Below are 11,080 nucleotides of genomic sequence, written 5' to 3'. Positions count from 1 at the left end.
AAACTAATAAAAAAAAATGAAAAATAAACAAACTAATTAAAAAAAAGTGATAAAGAAAAAAAATTATTGGTGAGCAAAAGGTTGAGTGGGAAATGAGCAGGTGGCCTGGATTAACACTGTGGATTGCAAGATGATGTGAATTCTCTTTCAGACGTTACGTAAGGTGAAAAGGGAGCTGAGGTTGAAAATGGAGAAGGAAATCCAGCAGCTGCAGGACATGATAACACAGAATGATGAGGATGCTTTCTTCCGGGAACTAGAAGCTGAGCGGTTCAAATCTCGACTCCAGCTGGCTTCTTTTCAGTACAGTAAAAATCCCTTACTATGAGCCAGGTGTTACAAAGTGAAGTTTCTAGAGGCCTTTAGCAGAGCACAGCTAGAAATGAACTAGTACAGTCTAAACTAGAATCCTTTTTAAATGCTTTGTCTCTATTCATTCGAATACTCTGTATGACATGATTTTTCAATAAAATGGTTTTCTTAAATGTGTTGCTTTTCAATTTGTGACCTGAAACCTTATATATTGAGAAATAGGCACAGTCTTCATTAGTTATGTCTTGAGTTAAAGTCATTAACAAGCCTGGGTTAACAAGCTTCTAGCTCCTGTTCCTTTAAGTCAACAAAACGGGAGAGGAGGGAGCACACCCTTAAGGGACACATAGAAGCAATACTCAGTTCATTATGCCCAAAGCCAGACTTGCTGAAACATGTTTTATTTGGTATTTCAAACCATCATACGGCTAATTTGAGAGATACTTTCTTCTTGTCCTAAAAACAAAACTTGATCTTAAATTCCTTTGCCTTTCCAGTTGTTGAATTACTGATCTGTTTTCTTGGTTCTCCAGCTCTTGGCCTGAGAAGTGAGTGCTCCAACATGCTGATCGCCTTGGTCCTCTCATCTTCATCTCCAGTTACTGGGTTCACAGGAAGATCCCACAAATAAATACCTAAGGAGGCAGGAGAAACAGCTTAGAAAAGTTCTTCTTCACCATCTTCCCCCCCCCCCCCATGACTTCAGGCAGCTCCCCACTCCCTGCACTTGGGAACTGTAGGATTAGTGGTTGTTTCCGACAGATGAGGTTTCAAAACTCAGATACTAACTGCTGCCTTAGCCATGTTCCAGCTCAAACATCTTCACAAAAGGCATGCTAATGGCAATGGTTATGCGTCCTTGGACATAAACTGCCCCCCCTCCCCCCCGCCAAATCAGCAATAATGAGGTTGGCAACTGTTACAATGAACACACAAGAAAAGAGGTCCCTCCTAGACAGAGTGACAGGCAGTGATGGGGGTGGGGGGTAAGGCTGAGATTAATGGCTTTGTAAGCATTGTCTTCGGTTAATTATGTGCTCCCATCACAACTATTTTGTTCAACACACAGTTAAGTTTTAAGTGCCTAACTCAATTTCATCCTATCCTGGCATAGTGGCAAGAAGCTACACAGCAATCCCAGAGGTGCACAGTTCAAATCTACCAGATGCTCTGCTGGAGAAGAGGGGACAATCTCCTCCCATACCAGTCAGATCCGATTTGACGGTACACACACGCAAAATAGTAAATTTACAAAAAAATAATAAAATTTCAGCCTATCCTAAGACATCGGTTAAGCACATTAATTAAAAAGTTCAGTTTTCTATCGATCCAAAGATCTATCAGGCTGTACATAGCTAGATATGTAGAAGGTATCCAGCATATATTTTCTGACTAAACAGAAAGTCTTATTTAGGACAAACAGCTTTTATTAAAATGTAATAGCATATTCTGTCTAAGTGAAATCTGTTTAGTTTCCAGAAATAATAAGTAAAAATGTAATAATTACCCCTTTATCCTCTTACTAGGCTCTTGGGTTGTGTTGTATGCATCCTACTGAAAAGCAAAAGGGGTTTGAAGTACAAGTGAAGGTTGTCAGTTAACACTTAACATTCATTATAATGAGGAGAAAAGCTTTTTTCAGCCACCGCAAAGAGTAAACTTTCAACCACAGACTTTGGGGTAATTTATAGGCTTAATACTAAAATATAAAAGGATTAATACTAAAATACTATTCTGTAACTTACAAATTTTAGATCATATGTAGAAAATAAGGCCATGTGAGAAAAAGCAGAAGGGAAAAATTAAAAAAGAAAAGAAGCCCTGCACTTCAATACACTGCTACTATTTACAGTGTGTTCTCCCAGGCTTGAATCAGAAGGAAAAACAGTCTCTCCCTTCCAGCCACATAGTTCTACAGGACACCATGACTTTACTGCTCAACACCAAGGGGGACAAGGCAAACAGGAGACCTTTGCCTCAGCTCTGCTCTGGAACCCTGACCAACACGACATTGTAGGGCTGGGATTCTCTTCCCCACTGTGCTTGGGTGGCCTTAGAAAGCCATCTTTGCACAGCATGCAGCCAGCCACCACCAAGTGACCACGACATCAGCTAAAGAGACAGAAAGGAGGGGCCCAGAGCCCACTGAAGCTCTGTGGTGTGACAAGCCAACATCCTTCTCCCTGAACTCACAAATCCTATTTTTGAAACAAGGCATTACAAACTCAGTATTCTTTAAAAATTTTAATGCTGTGACAGTGCAAACAGCATTCATTTTATTGCTCAACTTCAGTATGGGCAAATACATAGTTAATTTTTAAAAACCATTTATACAGATGTTATTGATAAAGCTCACTGTTTAAACAGCTGAGTGAAAATACAAATATCAAAGCTAAAACACTGTAATAAATACAAATACAACAAAAATGATAAAACTTTGTTTTTAAAGTCCGTTTGAAAGAAGGAAGAATATTACATTAAGTGAACTAATTACATCTAGAAACAAAACAACTCAGCATTTGGTACAATCATCATCCTAACAGAATGTTAAATACCACAAACGGTACCCGTTGACTGCAGGCTGCAGCTTAAAAAACAAAAGCAGAGAGAGCTGCTCTATCAAACTGCAAAGACGGCTGGGACAGTCTAGTTCCAGCAATGCAGTCAGTTCAATGCACCAGAAGTTCAATTCAGCTGTAGTGTTGTGAAAGAAAACAACCGACAACATTTTTAAGAGAAGGGAAACTTGTGCTCTGGACTGTAAATATAAGAGAGAAGGAAAAAGTAAAAGACTTGGTAAAAATGAAACCCATTCAGGGCAACAAACTATGTGCAAAACAAAATGTACACTATACACAGCACTATTTAAAAACTCTTTACATCAAGAAATAAGACCCTCTGGGACAAAACTCACCTCTGTGCTCATAGGAGCTTTAAAAGTAAATCACTGTTCATAACTTAGCATTCATGATGGAGAGGCAATAGTATGAGAAGGTGACGCCACAGAGCTGGAATAACAGAACTAGAGCATGGATAAGAAACAGCCAGTTAAAGAGGGACACATGGAAATAAATATTCACATTAAACATGAGGTGCAAGTCCAAGGTTCAAGGACACAGGGAGTTTTTGTTTGCTTAGCACCTGTTTGGGAGCAATCAGGTAAATAACATAATTTTTAAATTGAAATCATGTTTTTATAAATCATAGTGGTGATACCATAGACTGGTACCAAGTGTAATTCATTTCTTTTAAAGCTCTATTGAAGAAATCAGTATTATCAAGTTAAAAAGGCACTCAAAAAGTGATGACTTTTGCCTGCTCTCTCTTGTACACTGTAACAACTGATAGTAACATTTCATAATTACTGCATCCCTGCCAGTCATGATTTCTATAAAATGTGGATCATGTACTCACTTTTTGCAGAAGCACTGAGTAGGCACAATTACAAACAGCACTAGTGCTTTAATTGGAAAGAGAAATGGGCCTGCAATAAAGTTCTACTGTAAAAGCAGGAAGCTATTGACAATCCAATAGTATAGAAACCATTTCTGTACATTTCAAGATTTCTTCAGTATGTCTAAGAATGTAGTAGGTTAAAGATAAAAATGTTCGCAAAGAAAGACTGGTGTAAGCACATTACAATTATGACTAAAATGGACGAACTTGTAGCAAATTTGGCCACATGAAATATGTTTAATATTTGGAAACTACACAGGCAGTTCCCAACTTTCTCTGAAACAGCAAAATCTTCACCTTTCTTACAACCCTCCATCTCTTCCCCAGAGAAAGCTGCTTGGAATCCCAAAATGTAAAAAGTAGCTGCTCTGAGCAAGAGGCAGGGAGCGGAGAGGCCCTCCCTCTGCTCTTGAACCATCACTCCCAGCAGCACCTGAAGAACCTTCTGGTCCCCAGGAACAGACAGAAAGAACAATAATTTAAAAAGCAAAAGTCAAACAACTCAGCCTCAACAACAGTTGTTATTCTCAATCATTTCACAACCACATAGAAATAAAAATAGTGCAGATTTGTGATGGTGGAAATAAGAAATCTGCTCATGGTCTCAGCTTTTTCTAATCCCTTGCCTCCCAGTTTTGGCTGCCTTCTGGGATCATGCAACATTCCACACCCTGGGAAATGTGCTGAATCTGCACATTTCATAATCAGATGTGGGTCTTCAACATCAGAAGAACGAACACCCTTATATCCAAAATTAACCCTTCAGTTTTAAAGTAATTTAGAGAGTTAGAATCACTGCTTCTCCAGTATCAATATTCCTCACCATTTCAATGACCACCTTTGCTTTGTGTTGTTGGTAAAAGTTGGGCTTTCTAAATTTCCTAGATAATCTTTAGTGTATCCTTCCTTTTTCATTGTTTTAGTTGTATGAAATGTCATGAGCAGTTAAAGATTCAGGATGGTTGACAGAAACCTACTCTGTAATTAAAATGTAATAGACATCAGGTACACTTATCAAAAGAGACTTTGGTTTATAGAAATAGTGTATCAAAAGGTAAACTGACCCAGCAGAAGAATTATTAAAATACCATCCTATCCGCATGATATCAGGAGCTATTTAAAAAAAAAGGCAGTATTTCCATTTAAGATGAAACATATATCCAAAATACCTGATTATACTGGTTCCAGATAAAAATCATCAGAAATTTTTTTTTTAAGTCTTTTAAACAGGGAGTCCTAGAACATACTTTATTGTATCAAATAAACTACTAAGTTTAGACTAACTGGTTGTATTAGGAATTTTACAACCAAAATGATATAGTTGTATTCCAGGAAATTCATGCTTGAAAAATAGAAAAGATTCACTTAGGCTAGGTTGAACAGATAATGCAAAATAGAATGCTTTGCTATAGGAAAATGTAATTAAACATGTTAAGTGTTTTAGTTTTTTAAAAGATAATGATTCTTTTAACCAATTTTTTTACAAAGTTAGAATAATCCAAAATAATTTTATTTTGTTTTTACAAAGAGTAAGTACAGGAGCTGTTCACAATCATGTATTCAATTTCATTGAAATGTGACTGGTACCGACTGCTGAAGTTGTCTTGATGTTTCAGAGACTTGAAATCTGTGAAGCAATTTGAATAGATTACCTTTTATAAAAATAGTAGTCTTTTAGGTGTCGAATACTGCCTAACTCTGGAAATGTAGGAAAAGTCAGCATTCTTTAGGTTCAAGATATTAATTTTAAATAGCAGCTGAATGTGGCCTCATGGCAAAGCATAAAGACCCTTTTTTCCCTTGAAAAGGAATTTCAAAATTGTCCTTTCCCCTCATAGTGTCCTAACATTCAAAAAAGAGGAGAGAAAATTTCTGTATTTCAGCATTCCATGAAACTTCGCTGAAAGAAGGCTGTCAGTCAGTGGCCTAAAGAGAGTCCTGGGTTGATCTCGGACATTGTTATTCCACGGCAAATCCACATGTTTCTTCAATGGCTGTTAGCAGCTTTTCATATAGCTTTTCATAACTTTCATAAGGTGGAATGTCAATTCTATTGAAGCTGTGAAGAAGCAAATCAGATTTTATAAAGTTTATTCAAAATAGGCAAAGTGGAAACAAATTAAAAATTTTACAACAAACTCGTTGAGGAAGGTCATTCTAATATGGCCACCTACCTCTGACTGTTTTGCACATGTCTCTAGGCCAGAGACTAACCCTATGGGGTTTTCCTACTAATCTTGAAGTAATTTTAACTTCTAAATCATTTAAAAGAGTTACTTATCATTGCTTTCTCTTTTATTTTCCCCAACAGTGATTACAGTTTATTTTTTTTAAATAAAACTTTTAGTTGCGATTTTAACAAATGTTTACAAAGAAGTTAGATTTTCATTCATTCACTGCTGCACATTTTACCCCTTCTCCTCCCCAGTTCACTTAAAAAAATTCATTCATTGTTGCACAATTACCTCTCCCTGCCACCCCCCCCCACCACCACCACCACTCCTCTTGCAATGATATACTTCTTATTCTGGGCTGTTCTACATATAATGCCTAATCATATATTCCTCTTAAACAGCTTTCTTTCACCTGTTACAATGCAATGATATTATCTACCCAGTCTTACTCCTAGTCTCCTTCCAACCATCTATGTCAGACTTGCTTTATAACAGTATTTGTCCTTTTGTGACTGAGATACTTCACTCTGCATCATGTCCTCCATGGTCCCCATGCCATGTAATGTTTCATGAGTTCACTGTTTTTTTCAGTGCTATGTAGTATTCCATGGTATGAATATACCCTAGTTTTCCTATCCACTCATTTGCTGATGGGCATTTGGGTTGTTTCCATCTCTTTACTATTGTAAATAATGCAGCAATAAAAATGTGTGTTTCATTTTAAGGAGCCCTGGTGGCACAAGTGGCTAAGCATATAAAACCACCAGCCATTCCTTCAGGGAACTACATGATAGTCTTCTTCCATAAAAATTTCAGCCTTGGAAATCCTACAGGGTACAAGGTCACTAGCTGGAACCACCTTTATTGGTTGGGTGATGGGTTATCGTTCTTTAAATGCAACATTTAATATTAAGAATGAGAAGCGAAAAGTTGTATCTGTAGACCAACATGGAATGGAAAAAGAGGCTAAAAAACCTTACCAAGTGTGAGCTTTTGGCAGGTTGTTGGTGCAGGCATCAATCTGGTGGATGGTGAAGAGCCGCGGGCCTGCAGCACCTGCAAGAGCAGTCAAAGTGGGTCAGATCACTGTGGGACGTGCGGCAGCTGCCGGGATCTAAGAATATAAACTCATCCACAAACCACAAGTGAACTCACACAAGCTACGCCAGGGTGGCAAGGAAAAGCCTGTGTTTTGGTTTTGAAAGCTGCAAGTGCCCTGAGATAAGGCTAGATACTTAAATATGCTAACATTTCAACTCGAGAGGGAAAAATCTCCAGATTGAAATCTTTTTGCAATTTTTCATCTTGTATAAGAATTAAAGTCCCAACATAAAGAGAAGAAAGTTAGATTACATGGTTTAAGCTAGGCTGAGAATAAAACATAAGCAGTCTAGCAAATAAATTTCTATTATGTATGGGTATAAACATCCACATAAACACACGTAGGAGAAAACACAATTTCACTATAACAAGTTCTCCACAAACGTAGGCACAACTCAAGGGTACACCTTCCCCAGAGACTCAGCGCCTAACTGTGGGTATCACTGTGAGTCTTTAATACTTTCGCAGTCATCATCAGCAACTCTGAAAAGGGTTTACAGGAAGCCACAGCATTCCAGGGAAGTATTATCATTATTAGCAACATTATCAACTCATCCACAAATTAAACTGCTTACTGCACAGAAAAAAATTTTCAAGAAATGGAATAGGGTTTTAAGTAAATGGTCTGATGCCATTCAATAGTTAAAGGTGCTCTGACCAAGCAGATGGTGCTCACCACTCCTGCTGGCTCTTTCTATTAAAAGAAAAACGGGGAGGAGAAAGACATCCAGAGAGAGAAATATTTTGTTGAGATGGAACTTGGAAGTGGATTGGCTTCCTGTGGAAATGTGCAGTCAAATTGAAAAGCAAAGTGACTAAAAAATCAAAGGCACAGCATCACCATAAGCCACCTCAAATACACAGCACTCAATAGAACCACAGGGACCTCTAGCAGAAAAGGCTTTTGGGAAGGAACAAAGGTAGAAGAGCAGAAGGTGGTATTGAGACACTGGAGTTACAGAGAAGAGATCAAGAGCACACAGTCTGTAAAATGGCCCACAAGGCATCCCTCCAAAGCTGTATTCATAATCTCCTCCCCCAGTCAGCACTGTGCTTGCCATGCTGTCTGTCTGTCTGTCAGGCCTGTTTACCTTGTAAAGCTTTGAAGCCTTGCAGAGGCACTCGAGAGGATCCCGTCACAAACTGAAGTAACCGTGCTCGTCGTTCTTCATCAAAGAGCTCCACAGCTTTCCAGAACCACTTCACAACATTGCTGTCTGGGGTACAGTGTTTTAACCGTGTATTCACCTTCCAGTCGTTAACATCTATCTTCCCAAGTCCACAAATAATGAGCTGTTAAGATGTCACACAAATATTAAGTTAAAACCAAAATTCATCAAAATTCAACTCTGGGTTTGGAGTGCTGGCCCCACAGGGCAAATCTTGATCCAAAGTGCCCAATTAGAATCACTTTTTCAAAATCAACACAGCAGATATATGATCAGAGATTTTAGTCTAAATCTTGGGTAAGGCTTGTGCACTTTTGAAAGCTCCCCAGATAATCAGCCTCTGAATCAATGTTTGAGAATCAGCACTGTGGTAGACATGGCAAATCTTAATTCCATACTAATATCCTAAAGTTTAAACATAAACAATGAATAGAGACTGAGACTTCAAGAGTAAATGGTTCATTTGGGCTTTCCCTATTCTGTCTGAATACTTATCAACCTTGTGATTTGCCAGTTGGGTTCACCACCCTTGCACTAGCCTCCTCTGCAGCAATACAGCAGTAACGTTTATTTCATCACCACCGTTTAAAGGCAGCTCTCATGGCTTAGTGGTAAGAAACTGCACTGCCAATAGAAAGGTATGCAGTTTGAATCTATCAGCTGGCCCTCAGGAGAAGATGGGTGATCTCCTTTCATGCAATTTATCACCTTAGAAATTCTGCTGGAGGGCTATCTATGGGAGATTCATACTGACTCAACAGTACACAATAGTTGCTGAAAAGATAAGGCATTCAAGGAATTGTGCTGACAGGAAGTGGCTGATTATTGTTGTTGTTATCATGTGTTGTAAGAATTCACTCATAGCTGACCCTCCAGAAGTTCAAAGGCAGTTAATCCTGAGAAGATTGCCCAACCTTCTCCCACAGATTAGCTGGTGGATTCAAACCACGTATCTCTGGGATTACACCGCAGCTTCTTACCAGCAGGCCACCTGAGCACCTTAAAAAGGGTTGATTAGACATTTTAATTAACTAATTAGACATTTAATTATTCCTGTAATAATTAATTAATCCTGTAAAACAAAATATCTATAAATGATTGTATGAAAAGATCAGTATGATTTATAAAACAAAAAAAATGAAGAAAAAAGAAGTCATGTTGAATAAATTAATTTACCCAGTACAATTTACTTGGAAATTATAAATTTTAATAGAATAAAAATTATAAACATGATTGTGCTAATCATATGATTATGAAAAGAACAAACAAATATGTCTTAGAAAATGTACAACCAAAGTGCTGTTGGAGGCAAGAATAGTGAAACTTTATCTCTCATACTCTGGACATGTCATCAGGCAGTGCTAGTCTTTGGAAAAAGACATCATGCTGGAAAAGGTGGATGGAAAAGTGAAGGAGGGGAAGACCCTCAAGAGATAGACTGACTGACACAGACTGTAACAATGGTTTAGAAGTGTATCAGAGATGGTGACGATGGCACAGGACAGGACAGGGCAGGTTTCTGATTTGTTGTCCATGGGGTCACTATGAGTTATAGTTTATGTGACAAAAACAGTAGTGCTCTGCTTGGGATCCTGATGCAGGATCATTATCGATAAACTTTTTAGAATTATTAACCATCACATCTCCTCAGGGTCCAAGACTAACGTATCTTATGAACATATTTATAGTGAAAGAGTGAATTATAATAGTATATAATGTAGAATCTAATTTACCTTACACATTGCAGATGTTATTAATTTTGTTAAGCTAGTAAACCACTAAAAGAAATAGTTCTCTATATATTTTCTAAAAAAAAAACCACGCAGAATTATTTCATTAGGCATATAGTCTATATAATAAACCCTAACTCTACTGAATAAAATCTCCAATAAAGCAGCTACAGAGATCTGAAGAGATTATTGAATTGAGGTCACACCGGAACCTGGAAGAAGTGATCCAAATAGGATTACAGGTAGATTTATAACATAAAACATCTCCTAACTACTTTCCTTCAGAAGAGTGGCAATTAAGGGGTCAAATTCCTCATTCATTGAATAAACTGAGGACAATGCTGTCCTTTTCAATTTTATTGTCATTGCTACCATGGCATTTCCTCCTTTTCTGACCACTTCCTTCTAGCCATTTCATTCCTAAATAATTTAACCACAAAATAACTGGGGTTGGTACTGACTCAAGCTAATTTTTTAAAGCCTGTTTTTAAAAGATTAGCTAAAAAGGAGATGATGTTAATGGATAAACTCATAGTTTATACACTTCAAACATCTATGCTCCCACCAAGTAACTTTGACACATCTGACAGCATAAAATCTCATTAACTTTTCAAATATATTGAATAGAAATTTGTTAAAAGTCTTAATTATAAAGCCACACCCGAGTCCCACGGAGAATCAACTTTAACTGGGATGAGGGAAGAAATAAAAGCCACTGTTAGTGAGTATTAAGACAGACTCTAAGGAGGTTTGTTGTTGTTGTGTGCTTTCTAGTCAGAACCAATCCCCAGTTGCCACAGACTCTTTTAGCAGGTTTTCGGAGACAGGAAATCATAACAAGAGGAAATGATTGTCCATCCTTCTCCCTTAGAGCAGCTGGTGGATTCAAACCAAGCGCTTTTGAGATTGCAGCAGTAGACCAGGATCCTCTACTAAGGATTATTAGATACAATTTATCTTAAATGGTTTAATTATTTCCCCTACGATCATGTCTACCAAATGCCTTCTTGTAAATCTATGTATAAAATCAACTGAATCTAACGAGATGGAAAAGGCAATCTCCAATTTCGTATGGAATGGAAAAAAGCCCCGAATAAGCAAAGCACTCCTTAAGAATAGAAGAACGGTAGGAGGTATC

General features: G+C 37.8%; 2 protein-coding genes across 2 annotated transcripts in view; one reads left to right on the top strand and one right to left on the bottom strand.

Moving 5' to 3' along the window:
* The window catches only part of CEP95 (centrosomal protein 95kDa), a 30,012-nt gene extending 29,684 nt beyond the window's left edge, over nt 1–328 (top strand). Inside the window, exon 20 of the mRNA XM_006886404.1 lies at nt 152–328. Within this exon, the coding sequence (XP_006886466.1) occupies nt 152–328 (177 nt within the window). The remainder of the gene's footprint in view (nt 1–151) is intronic.
* Nucleotides 329–4,507: 4,179 nt separating this feature from the next.
* Nucleotides 4,508–11,080, bottom strand: part of SMURF2 (SMAD specific E3 ubiquitin protein ligase 2) — a 111,154-nt gene continuing 104,581 nt past the window's right edge. The window contains exons 17-19 of the mRNA XM_006886276.1: nt 8,135–8,336; nt 6,923–6,998; nt 4,508–5,827 (exon numbers count right to left, since the gene is read on the bottom strand). Coding sequence (XP_006886338.1) covers nt 5,728–5,827; nt 6,923–6,998; nt 8,135–8,336 — 378 coding nt within the window. The 3' untranslated portion in view covers nt 4,508–5,727. The remainder of the gene's footprint in view (nt 5,828–6,922; nt 6,999–8,134; nt 8,337–11,080) is intronic.

Source organism: Elephantulus edwardii, unplaced genomic scaffold, assembly GCF_000299155.1.
Source record: "Elephantulus edwardii isolate Elephantulus edwardi_28Jun2011 unplaced genomic scaffold, EleEdw1.0 scaffold00048, whole genome shotgun sequence".
Lineage (NCBI taxonomy): Eukaryota > Metazoa > Chordata > Mammalia > Macroscelidea > Macroscelididae > Elephantulus > Elephantulus edwardii.
Note: the sequence above shows the minus strand (reverse complement) of the source record. Positions and strands in the feature narration are given on the sequence as shown.